This window comes from Rosa rugosa, chromosome 3 (assembly GCF_958449725.1).
Source record: "Rosa rugosa chromosome 3, drRosRugo1.1, whole genome shotgun sequence".
NCBI classification, from domain to species: domain Eukaryota; kingdom Viridiplantae; phylum Streptophyta; class Magnoliopsida; order Rosales; family Rosaceae; genus Rosa; species Rosa rugosa.
In genome coordinates this window covers 54,384,715-54,407,330 of record NC_084822.1, presented here as the reverse complement: position 1 = coordinate 54,407,330, position 22,616 = coordinate 54,384,715, and the positions used below count along the sequence as shown (strand labels likewise).

Here is a 22,616-nt window from a genome sequence, read left to right as displayed (position 1 = left end):
CTGGTGAGAAAGCAATGCAGGGATTAGTGAAGCAAGGTTTGTTGAAGGGTGCAAAGACTTGCAAATTGGAATTTTGTGAACATTGTGTATTGGGAAAGCAGACTAGAGTGAAGTTTGGTACTGCAATTCATCAGACTAAAGGTGCTCTAGACTATGTTCACACAGATGTGTGGGGACCTACCAAAACTGCATCTTTGGGAGGTAAACACTACTTTGTCTCTTTTGTTGATGACTTCTCTAGAAGAGTATGGGTGTACACCATGAAGCATAAAGATGAAGTCTTAGATATATTTGTGAAGTGGAAGAAGATGATTGAGACTCAGACCGGTCGAAAAATTAAGAGGCTCAGATCAGATAATGGTGGTGAATACAAGTCTGATCCATTTTTGAAGTTATGTCAAGATGAGGGCATTGTGAGACACTTCACAGTTAGAGAGACACCACAACAGAATGGGGTTGCAGAGCGCATGAATCGTACTTTACTGGAGAAAGTTCGATGTATGTTGTCTAATGCTGGATTAGGCAAAGAGTTTTGGGCTGAGGCAGTTACATATGCAGGCCATCTCATCAACAGGTTGCCTACTGCTGCAAATGAGGGTAAAACGCCCATGGAGGTATGGTCTGGAAAACCTGCTACTGATTATCATTACTTACATATTTTTGGTTGTCCTGCTTATTTTCATGTCAGGGAAAGCAAGCTTGATCCGAGAGCCAAGAAGGCTATTTTCTTGGGATTTAATGATGGTGTGAAGGGATTTAGGCTTTGGTGTCCAGATGTGAGGAAAGTTATTGTAAGCAGAGATGTGACATTCGATGAGGCTGTTATGGTTAATCAGAGTGAACAGACTGATTCTCAAAAACAGGAGATGACCATAGAGAGTTTGAAGCAGGTGGAGTTTAAAGAAAAAGTTGATGAAACTCCAATTGATCCAGGTAGTCCTACAGTTGAGCCAGATGATTCAACAAATGAAGATTCAAGTATTGAAGTAGAGGCTCAAGCTCAAGAGTCTCCACAGCAACATGGACCTATTGCACTTAGAAAAGGAAAAAGAAATGCTCCAAAGCCAGCTTGGCTAAATGATATGGTAACTTATGCACTTCCAATTACTGAAGAAGAAATTCCTTCTACCTATGAAGAAGCTGTGATACATGCGGATAGTGTAGAGTGGGAAAAAGCAATGGATGAAGAGATGAAGTCTCTTCACAAGAACAAGACTTGGGAGTTGGTTCAGTTACCACATGGGAAGAGAGCAATTGGCTGCAAATGGGTATTTGCTAAAAAGGAAGGATCTCGGTACAAGGCTAGATTGGTAGCTAAAGGCTATGCACAAAAAGAAGGAATAGACTACAATGAGGTATTCTCTCCTGTTGTGAAGCATTCTTCTATTCGTATTCTTTTAGCCTTGGTTGCACAGTTTGATCTTGAGTTAGCACAACTTGATGTCAAAACTGCATTTTTACATGGTGAATTGAAAGAAGAGATCTATATGACTCAACCAGATGGTTTCAAAGTTGCTGGTAAGGAAAAATTGGTTTGCAAACTGCATAAATCATTGTATGGTTTGAAACAGTCTCCAAGACAGTGGTACAAGCGGTTTGATAAATTTATGTTTGGTCAGAAGTACACTAGGAGTCTCTATGATCCATGTGTTTACTTTCGCAAGCTACATGATGGGACCTTCATTTATTTGCTCTTATATGTTGATGATATGCTAATTGCATCTAAGAGCAAAGTGGAAATTGAAAAATTAAAATCACAGTTGAGTGGTGAATTTGAAATGAAGGACTTGGGAGAAGCTAAGAAGATTTTGGGCATGGAAATTGAAAGAGATAGATCGAAAGGCAAGGTTTGTTTGTCACAAAAACAATATTTGAAGAAGGTACTACAACGGTTTGGCATGGTTGATAAATCTAAACCTGTAAGTACACCTCTTGCCTCTCATTTCAAGCTTAAATCTACTATGTCTCCTAGCACTGATGATGATATGCAATATATGGCTAAAGTTCCTTATGCTAGTGCTGTTGGTAGCTTGATGTACTGTATGGTGTGTACTAGACCTGACATTTCACAGGCTTTAAGTGTGGTGAGCAGATATATGCATAACCCATGTAAAAGTCATTGGCAAGCAGTGAAATGGATTCTACGGTATATTCTTGGTACTGTGGATGTTGGAATTGTGTTTCAGCAGGATAAGATGAGTCAGTGTGTTGTTGGATATGTGGACTCTGATTTCGCAGGTGATTTGGATAAGTGCCGATCTACTACAGCTTATGTGTTTACTCTTGCTGGTGGAGCGGTGAGTTGGAAGTCGAACTTGCAATCTACTATTGCTTTGTCGACTACAGAAGCTGAATACATGGCGGTAACAGAGGGTGCAAAAGAAGCAGTTTGGCTTCGTGGTTTGCTTGAGGACTTGGGAATAATTCAAGATTATGTGGATCTCTATTGTGATAGTCAGAGTGCTATTCATTTGGCAGAGAACCAGGTTACTCATGCTCGCACTAAACATATCAATGTCAAATTTCACAAGATTCGTCAACTGGTGGAGGATGGTGATATAGAGCTCCTGAAAATTGGAACTGAAGAAAATCCTGCTGATATGTTGACCAAACCAGTTCCATTGAGCAAGTTCAAGCATTGCTTGAACTTGATTGGTGTTCGTAGCATTTGATCTTCCCTACGGGGATGTCGGAGCGGCAAATTGGTATGTGATATTTTACTTGTGATATTATTGTATCAAGTGAAGCCAAGGTGGAGATTGTTGATGTTGTCTTCACTTGAAGACATAGCAGCTGAAAGAAGTAGAAAGTGAGAAGGGAGAAATATAAATTGAAAGTCATCCTTGAATACTCTGAGAGTTTTTCCTCTTTCTTTGGAGACTTAGCAATTCCATAGTTGAAGCTTCTTAAGCTTAGTTGTTGGTGTTGTTAAGTATTGTATATGAGAAGTACGAATTCTTCTTCTTCTCTATTTGGCTAAAGAGAGAGTTAATAGGTTTGGGTGTATAGGAGATTTGGGTAGAGAGAGTTGTTCATAAACTCTAATTGTATGTTTCTCCAAATTGATCATAGTGGAATATCTTGCCGGCTCCGAAAGTGGATGTAGCTCAATCACACTGATTGAGTGAACCACTATAAATCTTGGTGTTCTTTGTGGTTTGTTTATTAGTTGTTTTTGCTTTGTTTGTTACTGTTGAATTCATATCAATACCTTGTTTGTTACGCTTCCGCACAACAAAGGAACCATAGGACATATTGACAGCAGAAACACACAGAGAAACCTTCCTTCACTTAAATACTACATTTTACAGGAGACATGAGTCTTTTACAGGCTAGAAAACCTCAAAAGAGAAAGAAAAAAAAAAAGAACAAGCAAAAGGACCCTTCTGAAATTACTCTACAGAAATCGACCTAAAGCATACAAGACACACTGGATCTAATTAATAGATTACACGGGAGGCATTACAATCTTTTTAGTAGTTCATTACCACATATCAGTCGACACACAGCTTACAGCATCACTCATGATCCTGGTACTCATATTGCTATTAGTCAAACCAGCAGCATTTCCGAGTCCAACAAGCATTTCCGAGTTCTGACCAGAGACTGCTATTCCACCATATGAGGTATCCTCTCCATGAATGGTAATGGTTGGCGACACATGTGCTACACCGCGCAAATTAGTATGAGGATTAAGTGGTTGTGGTGTGGTTAAATGACCTTGAAGAAGTTGGTTAAGGCTAGAGGTTAAAGAGCCGCGAGCAACCATATCTTCAGCTAGCTTCACCTAAAATCATGATATGATAATTATAAATTCCTTGACAATTTACCACTCTCAGCTGGTAATTCTATAAATACACACACACACACAGATGACATAGTATTATAGAATGTGGATGTTTTCTAATTTATCTTCTCATTCTCACCGTCTTAATTAGTTTTGGGCATGCAGTTCATTTAAATAAGTTTCTGTTTTAATCCTATACCTTAGCTCTCAAAGCTTCCACATCTGATTTCAGCACTCTATTGTTTGTATCAGCATCACGGTACTGTTGAGAAGCATCTGTAAGCTGAATTAATAAGGTTGAATTTTCTACTCTCAGTATATCAACCTGAAAGAAAACCAAAATTGAGCTTGCGGATCAGACTCCCTTCAAATAAATCACTCAACGAACAAGCGCAGACTGAACAGCACAAAAGAGAATACTTCTATCTCATTAGTATCGCAATTGGACCAGAACTTGTTGGGGTAACCACTAGAACAGAAAAGATCAATACCTGCCCCTCAAGTTCTTGCAAATGTTGTTGCTTTCTTCTTCTTGATCGCCTAGCAGACTCCCTGTTCGAGACCATCCTGCAAAGAAGTCACATGGTAAAGTATGCTGAATCAACTTCCCATCTAGTTTCTCAATCTCTAAAACAAAACAATAAAAAAGTAGATTATGAAATACCTTCTGATACGTTTAATATCAAGAGGGTCTGTACTGTCTCCACATGGACCGGCTTCTATCTCAAAATCATCGTCATCTGATTGATCTCCAGAGGAACCACTGGTGGCTCCTCTTGCTTGGTTATCTCTACCAATTGGGGTAGCGGCCGATGTGGGAGTTCCAACTGAACATCCAACAGATCAAAATACTGAGTCACAAACCGAGATAGGAGTAGCATGTCCATGTAGTGATACAACTATGCGTTTTAATTTGACAAAAGATATCCATATGACCATATATAGCGCAAGATTTGATACCACGTACGTTAGACAACCACTAGACTCAAAAACTAACACAGCAAGTGCAAATTAACGTGCATGTTATCAGTTTCGTAAACCATACCACATATCGATGACTGGGAATCCATGGTTGCTGAGAGGCTGGAATTCTTGGGGGTGAGATTCTGAGGGCTTAGTAGGGTTTCAGTCAGTCCACTGCTTGAAAAACCATTCATCATGTCCTGCATTTAATTCATATTATAAACACTGTGAATCATGTGCTAGCTTAGCTAGATTCAAATTTGACACTTCATTTGATCCTTGTCGCGTTATGGATACCTAAATATTTTTGTTTAGTCTCTTAAGCTACCCACTGAGGCACTTGCTACAAATTAAGAATACAAACAGTGAAAGGGGAAAGATAAGAAGACAAAAACAAAACAAAACAAAAGGAGGAACTAAATTTGGGCCTCTTTATATCATTGGTTGGGCTTACGCAAGGTATCCACGTACAAAAAACAAATTAAGGCAGAAAAATAAGTTTAATATGGATCTAAATCAATCTCTCTTTTTTAGGTTTGAGAATACCTAAATCAATTGGTTACACATTTCGCTCCAAAGAGTGAACGATTAAAAAAATATTATTTTCTAGTCGCACAACGACTAATTTTAGAAATGAACTAAAATATATGGTTTTGGAATATTGTTTTAAGATTAACCTTGCGCCTCTCGTGCATGATATAATAGGTTGTGTGTTTCTTGATTAATTTATACATAATATATACTTAATTAACTAAACAAAACATAATTAGGCAAACATTCCTTTTCAGTCCACGACGGCATTTATATATAAATACAAAAATCATATATATGTATCCAAGTCTGTGATGACGTGACAGTGCATAATACGTTGACACGACTCGGGGCAGGTGAGACAGGAAAGTAACAAGTGAGTGTGACTAACCCGGTTCTTGAAAGCGAAGCTGAGGTCACCGGAGCAAACGTCGCCGAAAAAGCCGTCCGTTTCGGCGAAACTCCGGTCCGGCCGAAACTCGCCGTGGTTATCAGCTGCGACCCCATGGTTGATCCACTCGTCGATTTCCAACTGCGGCGGGCTTCGCTTCATGTGATCACCTTGCCACGATGACCCGAACATCAACGGCGTCATTTGGGAGTGAACCGCAGCTGAATTCCGCTCCATTTGGCTTGCCTCGATCCGGTGAGATTTAGCGAGACTAATCAAAGAGCAAAGAAAGAGAGAAAGGGAGGGACAGAGAGCAAAGCGCGAGGTATAAATAGCAAAAGAATGGGTGTAACTGTAAGCAAATTACGTTGTCATCATCGTCAAAAAAAAAAAAGTACGTTGTCATCGCAAAAGCCAAAAAGTAAAGTGGGCGGCACATGAAGTTAAAAGCTGAACGTAGGGAGATTACGAAAATATCCTCGTTTCTTGCCCAACCCCATGGAGGCTGACCTTGGGGATTCATGGGATTCCATATGGGCGGGTTCTTCGGGTGCAAGTAATGCGATTTACGTAGCTTTGTTTATGATTTAATTTCGGTAATCTGAACCGTTGATTCCAAGAATCTAATGAAGGAATCGATGTGCTGAGACTGCCACGTAACAAGTTGATGGATGTGGTGGCTTCTCTGTTTACTTATGAATGAAAGTTTGTAACCAAAAAATAAATAAAAAGTTAACCCTGATATATATGTTTTCTCCAAAAATAAAAATACAACAAAAAAAGAAGTCACCCTGAACTTGTGAAGTATGTTCTTGGCAATTTCCTATTGTAAAACCAAATGAATTTCTTTCTCCACTTTGTTTTTTAACTCGATCAAGAATGTTTATGTAGTTATTTTTCGTATTAATGTTAATAAAATTAGTGATAATAATACATTAATTAATTATAATATATATACTGAATTCATGGGACAAGTCAACATTCAATTAACTTCCGTTGTACTCATTGATTATTAGAAGAGCTAGGGTTGGTTAGGAGGAAAGAAAAAGCAGTAGAGACTGTCCTAGTTGCAACTTGCAATTCACGTACTATCAGGATTAATTTGGATTAACTTTATGAAGATACTACAATTCAACACTAGAGAAGTAAATTAAGATGAAATGAGCTAAAAGATTATAGGCCCACATTTAAGTAGGTTAAGACTTACAATCATGGAAAGTCACCTAATAGTGATGGATTGTGAATTATAATGGTACCCTATGTGTTTACTATCTAATTATTTATTGGAATACCATTTTCGATCCACTTTTAAGGCCATTATACAATGATATATGTCCTTCTAGATTTTGCTATTTCAATTTGATGGGTCATGTCCATAGGAATTGGACATGGTTTAATGATTTTAGTAGGGTACGTTGAAGAGATGGGAACATAATGTTTCCATTGCTGATAGTCTGATACTAGACTACACAACCTATAATTCAATATATTGTTTTGAAGAAGAGAGACGTACGGGAAATTAATACTTAAAAGTCTTGATCATCGGCTACACCATTAGCTAGCTATTCAAGCAAAAATGACAGCTACAATAATAAAAAGAGGTCTTCCATTCCATAGTCTACAAAAGCAATGGAGTTTAGGCTAATAGTCTAGCTAGTGGCAGCTTCAAAAATAACATTGTTATTTAGTCAAGAAGAAGGATTCTTGAGAATTAAGTTATAAATTCGAAACGATGAATAAAATATATATATATATATATGTTAAATTAATCATGCATGTCGTTTATCATGTAAGAGTCTTGTTTAGGTCATGTAAACGAGGAGAAAAGTTAGTGTGCATAAGTATTACTGTTACGCACTTCACATTGGATCCAATACATAGAAGTAAAATTATAAATAATGCTTGATTTGGCACATTCTCATCATGGATATTTAAAGTTCTTGTTCAATTCCACTAGAGACTTGTGATGAGTTTGGATCAGAGCATTTAATCAAAGTATCGAAAAAGCCTATTCTTTGATTAATCAGGTGGATAAGCTCATAACCTTTAAACTACAGTGACCCTCCAATGAATTGCAGTCAAAAACCAACAAAGAAGGACACTAGCTTTATCCATCTCTTTCATCTGTATAATCCTTAGTTATGAAGCAATTAAGCATATAAAGAATAGGGTTTTTGGTCGTGCAAATGTATTTAGGTGTAAATAGAGTGTATCTTTTAGATTACTAATGAGATCACAAAGCAGTGAGGAGCTTGATTTGGACAAGCACCGACGTTTGAAAAAACAAAGTTGCTGGAAGATGATGCTTCACTAAACAGAAAGGTTTAACTTTCTTTTGAGCATTAGGGTTTTAAAGTAATCACCTTTGCTTTTCCATCACTTTTATTTTACTCATATGAAGACCAAGTGATACCTAACTTTATAAGGTACGTGAATTATCGGTAATGCCCCCACGTCAGAACCACCATTATCGAGCTAAAGTTGTCTGGTTTCTCTGCAAATATAAAACGACCAAGTGGGAGAAAAGAAAGCCACAAGCTTGACGATGATGGGATAGTGAAATGAATAGACTATACATATTCTCTGTTTCTGTTCATAGGATTACTTAGAGCACAAGGCTTTGCTTTCTTCTAATTCAGTCTAGGCCTTCTTTTTTCTACCCTAGTTCTTCATTGTATACCACTCCTTTATAAAAGTAGCTGGGATCAGGTTGAAGAAAGGAATTGGGGTCGATGAGACTAAATAGTAAATATAATATACATGTGATTGGCTCCAAACATTGAGGCTAGCAGGATCCATCTATATGTCAATTATAGTGGGAACTAAGCTGGTGGCGCGCGCTGTTGCTTCTCCATAATAGGGCCGTTGGTTCCTTTTCAAGCATTCATGGATCGATTCATGCCGCGATTCGGTGATTTATGAAGTGGTTTTTCTACTTAGTTGTTGTGCTAAGAACACCAACTTCAGCTGGTAAACTAAAATAATAGAAAATTGCAGCACTCAATAAGGTATCGTGCAAGAACAGAAATAAAAATGGATAGTGAATTCACACTCTCCATTTTACAATTCACACTTCATATTTTTTTAATATCTTATACTTTATCTTTTTGCAAGAATTTTAACTGAAATAAGAAATAATGTGTGGATTGTAAATTTGGAAATGTGAATTAGCAAAGCTGATGTCACGATTGTTTGGCTCCAAAACCGTGCAAACCGTCTCTTTTGAGTGCGCAAGCGTGCCAACATCTTTCGATGTAGTCATCGGGGCGTCCCTTGACCTGACTTCTAAACCAAACGCTGTGGACGAGAAGAGCACCAACCTCTTCACCAAGTTCTTTTTTTTGCCTTTCAGAAAAGGACTTCTTGCCGTAAATAAGCACTTGTGGTGTGATATCTTGCGTCACCGAGTCGATATTTAGTGTTGTAGACTAAGCAGAGCAATCACCGAAAAGTAGGAGAAAGCACGGGTTTTGCTAAAGCGTGACTTTAGCTTCGCTGGGTTACGAGGGCGTTATCCTTTTAAACTGGGTTGAAGGTAGGTTGCTCCGGATAGACTTTGATAATCTGAGAGATTAGTTGATTGAAGAGTTGTTGTCTGTATGTCGTTTTAGCCTCTATATATAGGCTACAGATTCTTTTTCCTAATAGAAGTGAAATACTATATTTTAGGCCACAATTATTGGCCTTAAATCAAATCAAAACACTTAATAATTTTGATAACTATCGTAGGCAATAATTAATAATTGTTCGCCTCTTTACGTAACTAGAATATAGGCAAGATTAATTGCCTTTTGGATGCGAACTCTGATATGCACGTATTGCTCTTCTTGTTGAATGCAATTAAGGGATAATTATACCCTTCCATACATGTTGCACGTCCAACACGCTCCTTAATTGCATGGGAGACCTTTGATTGTTTGCATGACCCACATCTACAATTTCTTCCTTAATTGTCTCACCATGCATGAGCAATTATACATACATGATAATATGATATATATATATATATATATATTCCTTGCTTATTGCCATCAATGATGATTGATTCCTTAATCAATAAGAGCCCATGCTTGCACGTCCACATCCTTCCCTCCTGCTCAATCTTGGTAAGCAAACCAACTATTCTTAATTATCAAATATTTGATAATTAATAGTAAATCAAGGAATATTCAGATTTGCTTTAAGATTGCTTGGTCTCTAAGAGCATCTTTAGCAATGCTAGCTATTTTTGAGTTAAATTTTAGCTAAAGTAGCTAAAAAGTCATTTTGGCTAGCCATTTTAGAAATACGTCTGCATCAGTGCTTTCTATTCTAACTAGTTTTGAATTTATATTATTTTTTAAATGAAGATTAAATAGTTTAAATATATTTATATGTTATATAAAATAACTCAATAGAAATGTTTTAAATTATAGAGAGCCTCATCTCGCTCTCTATATTTAGGAGCGAGATAGCTAAAAGTTATAATAGAGAGCCACTTAGGAGTCTGGTGCAGCAGCTAAAATATATAAAAAGCTAAACATGCTCTCCAAAATAGCTAAGGAGCAAAAATAGAGAGTCTGCCAAAAATGCTCTAAGTAGGCTTTATTTAGCCTCTAAACAATATATTTCGAACTTGTCGAAAAAATATAGTTTGGGCCACGGATATTGGCCCGGTTCTCTCGAGACACCCCTTGTAAAAAAAAATGTTAATTTTGGGTTAAAACAACGAGCAGGAAGGAAAAAATCCTAGACAAAGACTGAAAGACCTAAGTTTTACCAAAAATATTCCAAATACATCAGTACCCAAAAGGGCCCATATATGGATCAAACAACAAGAAACTCAGCAAATTAGCCAACTTCTCCGGGCCCAAGCCCAACGTCTACATCTGGGTGTGAAGATTGGTTACAAAAACTGTCGACCACCTTTGCCAATGTACGTTGGAAATAGTTTCTCAGGCGGTGAAAGGCTCGATTATCCGCATTGAAAGCTTGAAGCTTCAGAAGCAGCTTTTGGCTTTGGAAGGTATCTCAATGGAAGCTGTAGCTTACTCTTCAAAACGTCGACGTTCACAAGAAGTAGCTTTTCATCTAATTTCCTCACCTCGATCTTTGACCAAGCTCGCGCGCTAAAGTCACAGTTTATGTGCACTACTTATTTTCCATCAGAAGAGTTGCGAGTGTTGCACTGTTGTTTCAACTGGAGACTAAGGTAGGTCTCCGTGCAGCTCCATTCCACCATTTCCTTGCAGAGACAACACTTTGGAGACTAGATGTTCCTGGTACTTCCGCCAACATGTCCCCTGAAAATTTTGGCATTTCCTCAGGTTTAACACATACTAGCACCGTGTTATCTGGTATTAGAAATGCAAAGATGTGAGACCATCTGTTTGTTCAATGCAGTACAGTAGCCGTCCAGTCCATTTTGACAACATTAAACATGTGATAGCAAAGATATTGGCGCAGAACATGAAGGAGTAGCACGCTATGATCATAAGTAAAGCACATTGTTACTTTAAAACTCTTAAAGCACGAAGTATAAATAAGAAAAACAATAACCCTTCAGTTCTTTAATAGAATGTAGAAGTACAAAGATACGAGACCATCTGTTTCACAGGTGGTATGATTCAATGTAGTACAGGTTATACAGCAGTCATCCAATCCATTTTGACAACAACGTCAAACATGAGACAGCTAAGGTTTGCAGAGAACATGAGAAGTACATTCACAAGGTAGCATCATAATGCTCATAACTACAGAATCTGTTACTTTAAATTTTTTAAAGGACCAAAATAAATAAGGAAAGTAGATATCACTCAGTTCTTGATCTTAGGCAGCAAATTGTGCTCCCCCAGAATAGGAAAAACCAACTATGATTGATCACAAAGCACCAATTTCCCTCCTTTTTGACACAGCCCTTGTTCACCAACAGAATCGACAACCTTCCCATAACTATACCTCAGAGGCATTCTCCCCAAGACCCTATGAAACTCACCTATACACTCCCCTCTTCTCTTCCTATGCTTCTCTTTCCTACTACTCAAACCCACCTGAGCAACCTCCCCAATCAATCCTCGCCGTCCTTGACCATCCATATGATCATGATCATTGCGTGCATCCCCCCAATCCCTGGCCCTCTTGGCACCCACCAATATAGGTCCTGCATTTACCTCATCCGCGACCACAAAATTCATTAATATGTCCTCGCAATTATGCATCTTATCCACAATCTTCCTCATGTTGGCCATCACAGGCCCTCTTGCACAGCTGTACTGAAACAAATACTTACTTTTCAAAATCATAAACTTAGTGAGCATGATTGAGTACTTGTCTGGATGCATAGTATAAATCCACTCTTTCTTCGATAAGTCTATGTCATGTGATCTGACAAAGAACCCAATGAGACGATCAGGATTCGATCCCCACATTTTAAATGCAAATTCAAAGGATTTGGAATCAACTTCAACGTCATCATCACACACCAACACAGCTCGGGTCTTAATTGAGGGTCTGGGGAGGAACCGGTTATTGAGACTGTTTGATGATTGGCGGATTAAGGAGATGCTATTAAAGCCAAACGAGGAATGTGTGAGATTGTGGGCAAGTTGGGCCAAGGTTTGGGATGGGGTTGAAGGGTTTCCCCAAAGTACAAGAATTGATGACACCAGAGAAGAGGCTGCATATGTGGTGACAATGGATTGGAGGAGAGGGATGCGTGACTCAGAGTAGCCATTGATGAGGACTGTTAGTTGGTCCGCGCGGAGAGTTCTTGGGTCCTGCTGAGCTGTAGGATCACAAGGATCGGAGGAAATTGTACGGGAAGAAAGCACAAGAACATCCAGAGAGTAGAAGAAGCTGAAAATCACAAAGGTCGTTTGCAATGATTTCATCTCTAGTGATTCTAACTCATCAACCAGAGTCTACCCTTTGGATTTCAGAACATTTTTTTTGCACAAAACAACATTAACCCGACCGCATTGACAAACTGACCAAATTCCCCGCAGTTATCTACCTGCTGTGAAAAGACCCCATTCAAGGCTATCAACTTGGTGTAAAATGTAGAAAGCTATAAAACAAGATGCCATTCAATATACGATAACGTCTTAATTAACAATGTTTCCTAAACAACAGAACAGTTTATGACCAATCACGAGTAAAATGTTTTCGAGGAATAGGCGGCGTTTTCTGGGACTCCAATTTTCACAGTTTAAGAATCAATCCAGAACATATTATATCCATTCAATCAATCAATCCCAAGAGGGAAAAAAGTCACAGAATTTAACTTGGCTTTCTAGCATAGATTTTAAGTGTGTAGGGGATGTTTGAGCTAGCTGGATACAGTGGCGTATACAAACATGGAAAGCTAAGACCAACCAAAACAGAGCAACAGGATGAGCGATAGAATTAAGTTGAGATTAAAAGAGGAGATTGCCCAAGTTGGTACCTGCGAGACCTGAATCGCAGTAAGGAGCTTCAGACGCATAGAAAAGCTGGGTTCTCGTACGAAGAAGAAGGAACGTCGATCTGGTCACCCGATTTTCTCACATTTAAAAATTGGATTTTCTAAAAATTGAAGTTTTTATATTTCAGCTCCAACGGCGTCGTTTCGCGATCTCGAAAGAAATGGAACAACGCCAAACCAATTTTGAGTAGAGCCGCGAGCTTCTACCAATGGTAACGGCTCTCCCCTCGCCGGTCATTTCTCTCCTCTCTTTATTTCTACTTTATAAATCGGTGCACTTAGATCTCGTGTGACTTAAGAGGTCGAAAGCCTTGAACGGATCGAGTTGTGTGAATAATAATTCTCTTTTATTAATTTTTGTGATTGAGAGATTTTTTTTTTTTTTGAGGGGAGAGGAAGATATATTCCTGTGATCGGAAAGATCATACGACCGTACAAGGTCAAACTAGGAGATCCGAAGATCACCCATTACATTCGATGCTCAAGTAGTGCACTGACTGCACATTAAAATGACTACTAGTCTAGACTACTCCGCCTTGATCAATAAGAAGCTACAACACCAAAGAACATTGTCACAACCCAAAGAAACAAGGTATACAGGGCCAAGGCCCACTGCACCCATCAGTAAAGATGGAGCTTTATTACACAAAATAAAAACAGACAAAAAAATAAAATTGGGCCCAAAGCAAAGCCCAGACCCAAGAGCACTCAAACCCTAGCCCAACTCCAAGTTGCAGCAGCCACCACGCCTCCACCACGTTGAAGAGACCCTAGCCACCGCCACGAGTAGACGTCGGACGACCATCCACCCCGCCATCAGCGCCAGCACGCCGACAAGAAGCACCACCTCCCCCAAACACCTCCTCCCCGCATGGTTCCAAAGCACCCATACCAGATCGGAAAACGCCGATCCAAAACGAGCCCGTCGAAGCCCCACCTCACGCTATCCTGCCAGTCGCCGCCGTCGATCAAGGGAAGAGAACGCCGAAACCACCAGCCTGCCACCGCTAGAGCCTCCCAACGATCAGAAGATGCAGACCCACCACAGGCTTGCAAGCTTGTCAAGGTCCAAGCCACGCCGCCGCAGCACAGTCGGAGAACGACCATCAAAACATCCCCGCCCGGCCGCACTCACCGTTTACCGACAAGGCTAATAGCCTGGTGCGGCACGGGAGCCGCCGGACGAGAACCTCCAAACTTTCCGAAGAAAACCCTAGCCGCCCTCTTCGAGAGAGAGAGAGAGAGAGAATATTTGATTTGATGAGATGCTTGAAAAAGACTGTTTTTTTTATTAAATATTGTCACCTCACATAACACACATTAATTTTGGGAGAAATGTTGGTACATTGTCATTTCCTTTGCTTGATGAGATGCATGCATGCTCAAAATTTAGTAAAGCAGGAAGGGATTGATTCATCTGATTGAGGGAAGTCAAAGTAGAGAACAAAGCATTTCTACAAAATTTATTCAAATTGCAGTCTTTTCTTCTAATTAGATCATGCACCAAACACGCGTCCTCGATCATGACTTGGGATATTGGCATATTCAAACGAAGTCCGAATTTCCAGAAGCATCCATGTTCTTTCCTTTCTGATCAGGCCTTGTAAGCACAAAGTCCAAATTGTAAAGCATTGGCACCATGGTTATGGAGCACAAAAACACCAGCACCGGCCCAAAAATCCAAAGCATAAGAGGTAGTGCTGCGTAGAAAAGCCTGTTCCCCACCGTGTTCAGAATGTAACCTTTCTCTAGAAGCTCCGACACGTACTCGGGGGTCACTGGAGAAGTGGGGTCCTGAGGGCTGTTGATGAGGATGTTCACTTGGTTTATGAACCTGATGGAAAGCGAGTGACACATGAAGGAGAAGAGGAAAAGGGTGAGTAGGGTCACGTATTTGAGGGCGACCATGAACTCCCCATGACCCCCATAGACGGCGTCGTTCAGCGGCTTCTTCACGCTGTACGTGCTGCTAATCACGGCCGCCAGGCCGCAGCAGAGAAGGATCGACGTGGTGGCCATTAGGGTTGATCCCATGATCGTGTTTCGAAGAGTCTGGACTGCCAGGATGTTCTTCTTTTCATTGTCCTGCCAAAGACAAATAAACAAGGCTATTGTAGCACAAGTTACATAGATCAATGATATCAAGTGACTAAGGCAGTGGATATATTCAATTACTAGAATATATTTGCTTTAATTCATTCTAGAATGTTTAATGAAAAATTAAACATTTGATCCACCCCATAGAGATAATATGAATTTTTAGGGTTTGTCAATTTTTTTTTTTTTTTTTCTTGGCAAGTGCTATATACACACACGCGCAGCTGCTGTCACTTTTTCATTTGATAAAGAAATAAAGCAGCAACAGATTTATGAGGGTCATATACCATATTCTTTCGGTCTATTTTACCCTTTGTCTCCCTCATGTGCCAAAATTTCTTCGGCCTAATTCTCTCTTCTCTCTCTCTCTCTCTCTCTCTTCCTACCCAGACCAAAATCCTCAGCAAATTTTCATCTTTCATTGCCTTCTCTCTTCTAATTCTGTGCCTTCTCTTTAAGCAAGATTAAATCTCTGTCACAAGGCTAACAAGCCTGAACCAACCACGCAAGTATATATGAAGCAGAGCTCAAATTTTAAAATTTGACAAAACTAGAATAAGACAAAAATTTAAGCACAACTGAGATGATCTATCACAATATAATATCAAAAGGTCGGCAGGAAATCCTCTGTCCCCAAATGAGATGGGGATATGTGTCCCTCCTCACTGATTGGTTGATATAGATTAAAAAATTATTATCTTAAACTTTTGTTTAATTTTTTAATCTTTATATTCATTTTTTAATCCTTGTTAATCAATCAGAATGAAGGGACAGGGTGGGGATAGGGAAATGGGGACAGAAGATTTCGGTCCCAAAAGGTCGGTCTTCCTAGGTAACAAAGCAACACCGTAAACAAATATTACTCTCAGATGATAGCATTGGTAGCACTTGCAATTCCGGGCCAGACACCGTAAAAAAGCACATGAAGTTTGGTGACTGCTTTATTTCTTTTTCAAAAGAAAAAGTGACAGATGGCTGAGTGTGGCTAACACACACTCAGCTGCGTGTGTATATAGCATTCCCCTTTTTCTTTTGGGATAAAATCAGTTGTCCCCAATTACACTATTCCCATTCTGTCCCCATGCATTCATTGGTCCACAAAAAATAAAAATAAAATAAAAAGATTAAGAAAATATTTTTTTAATCTTTGTGGACCAATGAATGCATGGGGACAACATAGGGATAGTGTATTGGGGACAGCTGATTTCATCCCTTTTCTTTTATCCCACTCGTCACTTGGGAATTTATAATTTCGTTCTTGGGTCCTTATCGAAAGCTTTGCTTGGAAATTTTGCAAATCTACTGGGGCCTGGAAAATTATTGTTTCAATAAATGGCTATCATGAAAGGTAGAAACTAGAAAGAAAACAATATATACGTGAAAACCTAGTTGAGAATCCGAGAATCCTCGGTCAATGATTAAACCTCAGCCTATCTTTTATGCGATCAATCAATTAATTTAAGCAGTACTGCGGATGCGTGAGCTGACGTGTGATGCAATGGAGAACTAACTGAGTGGGTTTGTGAAGTGGAAGAAAGAGTATATATCTGTGCATGGTGACGTCTGTCCTGCAATTAGGTTGAGTTATCTCATAGCACTTATCCAATAACTTTTGCTGGTGGATCTGCGGCCTAAATGTTACTGTGCAATAATATTCTCCATCTCAGCTAGTACCATAAAAACGCCTAAAAGCTGGAGTCACCATTTGATTTGTTTGTATGCGATGCACAACAAACGAATTCTAGTTCTAGATCATGTTCGATCTTATTAAGTTTGGCCAAACGATGATGAGGAAATCATAAATGAGTGCATGACAGAATATATGCTTATATATAGTTTCTTAGTTAAGTAACGCGCCACACTGAAATTTGAAAATGCAGGTACTAACTTTCTAGCTAGTTGGATAATGCAAAGACTAAAATTAACTGATAATCCATGAATTAATATGTATGCACGTCACATTAATTATCTAGATGTTATATATTTGTGAGAACGACAAATATGCATGTTATGTTGTATCTTATTAGACTATATATTGTCTATTTAAATCACACAATTAAATTATAACTTATCGAGTTGATCTATATATGATAATTACTATCGATCATTTTAGGTTAATAGTCTGACATTGAAAATAGTTGAGAAACATAGTGGAAATAAAACATAATGAAATGAACAGAAAAAGAAAATCTTTTTTGTTCTTATACCAGGTAAAAGAGTAGTGTATGCAAGTAGTTAACAATCTAAGATGGTGTTTTTTTTTTCGACTAGGATAATCTAAGATGGTGTTGTTATAGATAGGTACCTTGATCATTGCAGAGACCCATAATCTTCTTCCTCTGGTGTTTATGCCGATGATAGTAGTCTCAGGCTTGGTACGAACATTGTGCCACAACCATACATGATAACCAGCTGTTATCAGAAAACCTAGGGGAACCAGAATCACATCCAAATAGCATTTTCTCCATTCCATTATATCTCTTCCTCTTTCTCTCTCAAATTTGGTGCTTTTCCTCTTCTTGCTCTTATAAATATATATATATATATATATATATATATATATATATATAGCCTCCAGGTTCCCTCCACTACCGTGCCTGGGCTCAGCTTTGTATATATAATACGAAATGAATGTGGACTTGTTTAACTGCGTAATTCAGTATTCCAGGGCTCCGTATATATAATCCATGGGCAAGGAGGAGGACAGAACATGAGCAGAGCAACAAAAAGTAGCATAGGGCAAAAGCAAAACCACCCACTTTATTGCTAAATTACATACATGAGCCTAATAATGTGGGATATATCATGCATATGTAAATGGGCTTTGCTTTTTCTCATCTGCCCGCCACCTTAAGGCTTCCTTTTCTCTCTTTTCTATACCATTTTTTCTTTCTCTGTTCTATACCATTTTTTCTTTCTTTCGATCTTTCCGAACCAGATACGCCAATTTGCCACATTTAGTCTATGAGGAGAAGTTAGGCCGTACGTCCAGATTTGGATTTGTCTACCTTATTATGTGTTGTTCAAGTGCACATTATATAACCTTTGGCATGGATTTCCACTTAGTAATTTGACTAATCAAAAGTCAAGAAGATTAGCCAATATAAACAGAGCACTAATTGGGATACTAGTGTTTTTTTACTTAATTTGTTGAAAACTGTCTCCAGTTTGAATTACTATTTCTTTGCTTAATTACAATTCATGGACATTTTCTTGAAACTTTTGTCAATTATATATATATATATATATATATACTATTATTAAGAGAAGAGTTTGTTAGCTAAAATATATTTTTTTGACATAAATGACCCTAGAAAATTAAAAAACTTTGAGAATTAATTAAATCACGAGGACAATTATGACATTTACAAAATATATTTTTATTAAAAAAATAAACAAAAAAAAAGCTACAATCCACTTTTCTCTCCCATAATCTTATGTCTGCAATAACCGTTTTCTTTTTTATTTTCTGCAAAAAAAAAAAGGGAGGTTCTATTCAGACCTCTCAATTTACTATTTGGACCTCTTCTAATTTTTATAAATTCTTTTTTCCTATTTTACCCCTTCTATAAATTAAAATAATAATAATAATAAAAACTGCCTCTTTTAATTGTGTGCTCTCCTCAACAGAGTCAAATAATCTTTCTTTCATTTGTTCAACCCACCTAAGGTTCTCTATTCTTTTAATATAAGGTTAGGGAGATTGATCAACAAGTTTTATTTTTCATTATTTTTCCACCCAAGCTCTATATAAACAATAATGGTTTCCATAATCATTGACTACTTGTTCTTGATTCTGAGATTTAATTGGGGCTTATCAACTAAGTATGTAGTTGAGTTGAGGTTCAAATTGAAGGCTTGCCAAATCCATATTTATAATTTTATATAAGTTGAAATGATAATCGGAGAAAAACATAATATTGAATTGGGTTTAGTGAGCTCTGTACTTCTTGGGTCTGAGAAAGCGAGAGGTACCAAAATTCGATTGCTTCGCACAAAGAATTGGTCTTTATTTTGGTTTTTTGATGCATCAATAATGTTTAATGAGGCAAAGATTGAACCTTTTTGGAGGGAGGTGCAGTTTTGATAATGATGTGATGATCTTTTCTAAATTTGAATGAAATAGAAAATTTGTTATGTGCAAGAAGAAAATATGGAATATGAAAGCATGATTTGATGAATTCTTTGCTCATTTTGCTGCTAAAAATGGAGGTTTGGCTTCCCGGATCCATGCCCAAAGACCAATTCTTGTTGTTTTTTCAGGTCTCATTGCGTGGAAGATCAAATAGCTGGGTTTGTGAATAGGAAATTCTTTCTCTTCTTCTTATTTTTTTAGTGGGTAAAATAGGAAATAAAATTTTACAAAAATTATAAGAGGTCTAAATAGCAAATGGGGAGGTCTAACTAGAACCACCAAAAAAAATAAAAATACTTGCAGATGCAGAGCATGTGTGGAGAAATGCTAGTATATATATATATTGTCCGATTAGAGATATAAATATTTTCTCACGTTTTTAGTGCCGTTTGGCTTTAGAATATACTAGACTCCAAACACACTCTATGAGTGTGGATAATTACGTGGGAAGTTATTCCACAGAATGTGGAGAAAATTGCTGCACATATTTTGTTTTTGATTTTTGTTTTTTTTTGTTAAATTCTTTTGTTTTTCTTTTATTTGTGAATTGACCATTTTGTCTTTCTCAAATATTTCAGTTCAGATGTTTTTTAATATTTGAGGGATATTTTGGTAAAAAAAAATTGTTTTGGCTGACAAACTATCATCTCTTAATAATAGTATAGATATATCCGATAATATATTTGAATTAAAACTCAAGAATAACCGCCATAAAAAGAAAATCTAAAAGACTAAATCCATCAATTTTTTATAAAGGAAATCCTAAGAAGAGGCCGACTGTAGAATCTCTCTCACCTAAACCCTAAGGCCTTCCGGTTGCCAATTTCTTCTCGTCCGGCGGCGCCCGAACGTCGGACTTGGCCTCCGGGCCTCCCGTTGTCATGGGGTTTGCTGCCGGACGGGAAAACTACTGCCCATGGGACACCGTCGGGGATTCTCTTTGGTGTTTTGTCAGTTTGGTTTGGCTGGGATGGTGGAGACGGTGGTGGTCGTGCTGTCCGGGCCGGTATTCGTTCCCGCTGATGGTTTTCTTGGATCGCTGGCGTCATGGAACTCGATTTGCAAGGCTGGAATCGGGGATGGTTGTTGAGCCGAGGTGTCGGGGAACCCAGATCGGGGATGTTTTGTTCAGTTTGATGCAGGTCGGCGACGTGGCTCGGAGCAATTGGACCGCTGCCATGGCAGTGTGGATCTTGACGACGTTGGTCGACGGAATGGATCGAACGGAACTCTGCCGGAAGGGGCCGTACGACGGGGTGCTGGAGAAGACGGCATACTAGGCCCAAATCAGGCTGCTAGGCCGGGAGATCTCCTTGGTATGCCCTATTGGGCTTTAATTGTTGGGCTGGGGTTTCTACCTTAGTCCATCAGCTTCTATTTGGGCTAGGGTTTTGGCTCTTGGCCCAAACCTATTTTTTTAGCTTTTGTCTAATTACAATAAATTTTCTTATATTAGGAACCAAACGAGTGTAGTTTTGGCTTGTCTATTTGCTATGTTTTTTTCATAGTTTATAGGCTCGTTTTTTTAGTAAGCGATAAGTTCAAATATAGTTGGTCTATCCTATGTACTACTGTAGCTCCTCCATGAAGCCTTGTTCTGGCCATTTTTATGTGTCAGTGGGTGAGTATGGAATGACCTTCTTGGCATGCGTTATTATCAATGGAATTACCATTATTCAAAAATAAAAGACTAAATCCATCTAAATTTGTTCTCTTACGTATTGTCTGATTTTTCTCTATTAGATATATCCTTGACTTTTTTGAATTAAAATCGCAACAATTTCATTAGAGTTTTTCTATTGAAACCTCCAAATTTACTCACTTGACCTCTATGCTTTTTACACCTCTTATCAAATTTTCAAATATTAAATTTACTCACTAAACCTCACTAAACTTCCTCAAATAACCTCACTCATGTAATTTGCAAACAAATTATTATTTTTAAAATAAAAAATTTAGTCATTTCAATGATTTAATCACTCTATAAATCTTAACTAAATATACATTTCTTAATCAAACTTGAGTTTCAAAAATTAATGTCTAATCAATAAGAAAATACCATGAACTATTATGTTTTTTTTTTTAAATTTTTTTTCTATTTAAGTTGTGCAGAAAACAAAAAAGAAGAAATCATTTGTTTTTATTCTCAAAAAAAAAATCATTCGTTTTTTCATCATATATATCATACATTTTTATGTCACATGATCTTAATCATATTTTTAATTCTTATTAAATATATATGAATGCTTTAATGAGTATGTAGTGAAATTGAAAAATGAAAATAGATAAGGAAAATAGTAAGGAATACAATCTAATATTATTGAATTGGAAAGTCTACATAAAATAAATATAATATTTTTTTGGTATAATTATTTTCCTTAATAGTCATTTTATAGTAGGTTATATACATGCCCGGCCCTGGCCCAGGGCCCCAAATGAGGCAGTAGATGAAAAAAAAAACAAAAAATCAAATCTGTATCTCTAAGATGCATCTCTCTTACTTTCTGTTGTGAATCAAACTAAGAGAAAGAAAAGGAAAATGGAATTAATCTATACGCATGCAATGATTACTTGGCTTGTATGTACAATTATACATATGCATACACACATAAATATAAAATATGTTTTTTTTTTTTCAGTTGTATCATTATGATGGGTTCTTGACCAAAAGCCCCAAAATGAGCCAAAGTTATCCCACTTACCCCAGCAACAGATTTTTATTCTCACTAACCCAATTTAAAGAGAAATGACTATTCTGCCCTCTGCTTAATTAATAAATTACATACTGCCACTCGAGCTTCTCATTCCCGATCTCTCTCTCTCTCTCCTCTCTCTCTTTCTCTCTCCCCCCAACTGACCTCCAGCTCCGGCGACGTTCCAGCCCCTCCGGCGTTCGACGCTTGACCCAGGCGCTCTGGACCCAGCGTCTCCGGGGTACGACGTAGGCCCTCCGGCGTTCCAGGCCCTCCGGCGCTCGATCTAGCCTCTCTGGTGCTCGACGAAGGCTATCCGGAGCTCGATGAAGGTTCTCCAGCGCTAGACCAAGGTTCTCCGGTGTCGATGAAGGCTTTCCGGCGCTAGATCAAGGTTATCCGACGCTCAACCGGAGCCAACGCCAGAGTTTGATGTTCAACCGGAGCCTGAATCTAAACTGGAATTACAACTCGGAACCAGAGTCGATGCTGCAGATCCGATGATGGAAGAGAAAAGCGCCGGCAGAGCTGGAATCGTTGACCGAGCTGGAATCGCGTTGATCTCCGGCGAAAGAGAT

The 22,616-nt window shown here is 38.3% G+C and overlaps 3 protein-coding genes across 4 annotated transcripts; all 3 read right to left on the bottom strand.

The window, feature by feature from the left end:
• Window positions 1-3,259: 3,259 nt before the first annotated feature.
• LOC133738479 (basic leucine zipper 9) lies at window positions 3,260-5,989 on the bottom strand. The gene is made up of 6 exons (XM_062166036.1): window positions 5,673-5,989; window positions 4,833-4,950; window positions 4,452-4,614; window positions 4,279-4,354; window positions 3,987-4,112; window positions 3,260-3,787 (listed from the first exon to the last, which is right to left on the bottom strand). The coding sequence occupies exons 1-6, from the start codon at window positions 5,907-5,909 to the stop codon at window positions 3,485-3,487; spliced, it is 1,023 nt and encodes a 340-aa protein (XP_062022020.1). The 5' UTR covers window positions 5,910-5,989; the 3' UTR covers window positions 3,260-3,484.
• A 5,205-nt stretch (window positions 5,990-11,194) lies between these two features.
• On the bottom strand, window positions 11,195-13,370 carry LOC133738890 (glycosyltransferase family protein 64 C3). Of its 2 annotated transcripts, none has more exons than XM_062166559.1 (2): window positions 13,096-13,370; window positions 11,195-12,666 (listed from the first exon to the last, which is right to left on the bottom strand). In XM_062166559.1, the coding sequence occupies exon 2, from the start codon at window positions 12,539-12,541 to the stop codon at window positions 11,522-11,524; it is 1,020 nt and encodes a 339-aa protein (XP_062022543.1). In that variant the 5' UTR covers window positions 12,542-12,666; window positions 13,096-13,370; the 3' UTR covers window positions 11,195-11,521. The 2 variants fall into 2 exon arrangements, with proteins under 2 accessions (XP_062022543.1, XP_062022544.1); XM_062166560.1 differs by having other exon boundaries at window positions 11,195-12,663.
• A 1,009-nt stretch (window positions 13,371-14,379) lies between these two features.
• LOC133738891 (uncharacterized) lies at window positions 14,380-17,929 on the bottom strand. The gene is made up of 2 exons (XM_062166562.1): window positions 17,516-17,929; window positions 14,380-15,198 (listed from the first exon to the last, which is right to left on the bottom strand). The coding sequence occupies exons 1-2, from the start codon at window positions 17,681-17,683 to the stop codon at window positions 14,659-14,661; spliced, it is 708 nt and encodes a 235-aa protein (XP_062022546.1). The 5' UTR covers window positions 17,684-17,929; the 3' UTR covers window positions 14,380-14,658.
• Window positions 17,930-22,616: the final 4,687 nt, after the last annotated feature.

Bases quoted from the DNA above. Each gene is read 5' to 3' on its own strand.
- LOC133738890 (XM_062166559.1), bottom strand. From the start codon at position 12,541: ATGAAATCATTGCAAACGACCTTTGTGATTTTCAGCTTCTTCTACTCT.
- LOC133738891 (XM_062166562.1), bottom strand. From the start codon at position 17,683: ATGGAATGGAGAAAATGCTATTTGGATGTGATTCTGGTTCCCCTAGGT. The intron at 15,199-17,515 runs GTACCTATCTAT...TGTCTTTGGCAG, and splicing joins GGGTCTCTGCAATGATCAAG to GACAATGAAAAGAAGAACAT.
- LOC133738479 (XM_062166036.1), bottom strand. From the start codon at position 5,909: ATGGAGCGGAATTCAGCTGCGGTTCACTCCCAAATGACGCCGTTGATG. The intron at 4,615-4,832 runs GTATGGTTTACG...TTGGATGTTCAG, and splicing joins TTCCCAGTCATCGATATGTG to TTGGAACTCCCACATCGGCC. The intron at 3,788-3,986 runs GTATAGGATTAA...TCATGATTTTAG, and splicing joins TGGAAGCTTTGAGAGCTAAG to GTGAAGCTAGCTGAAGATAT.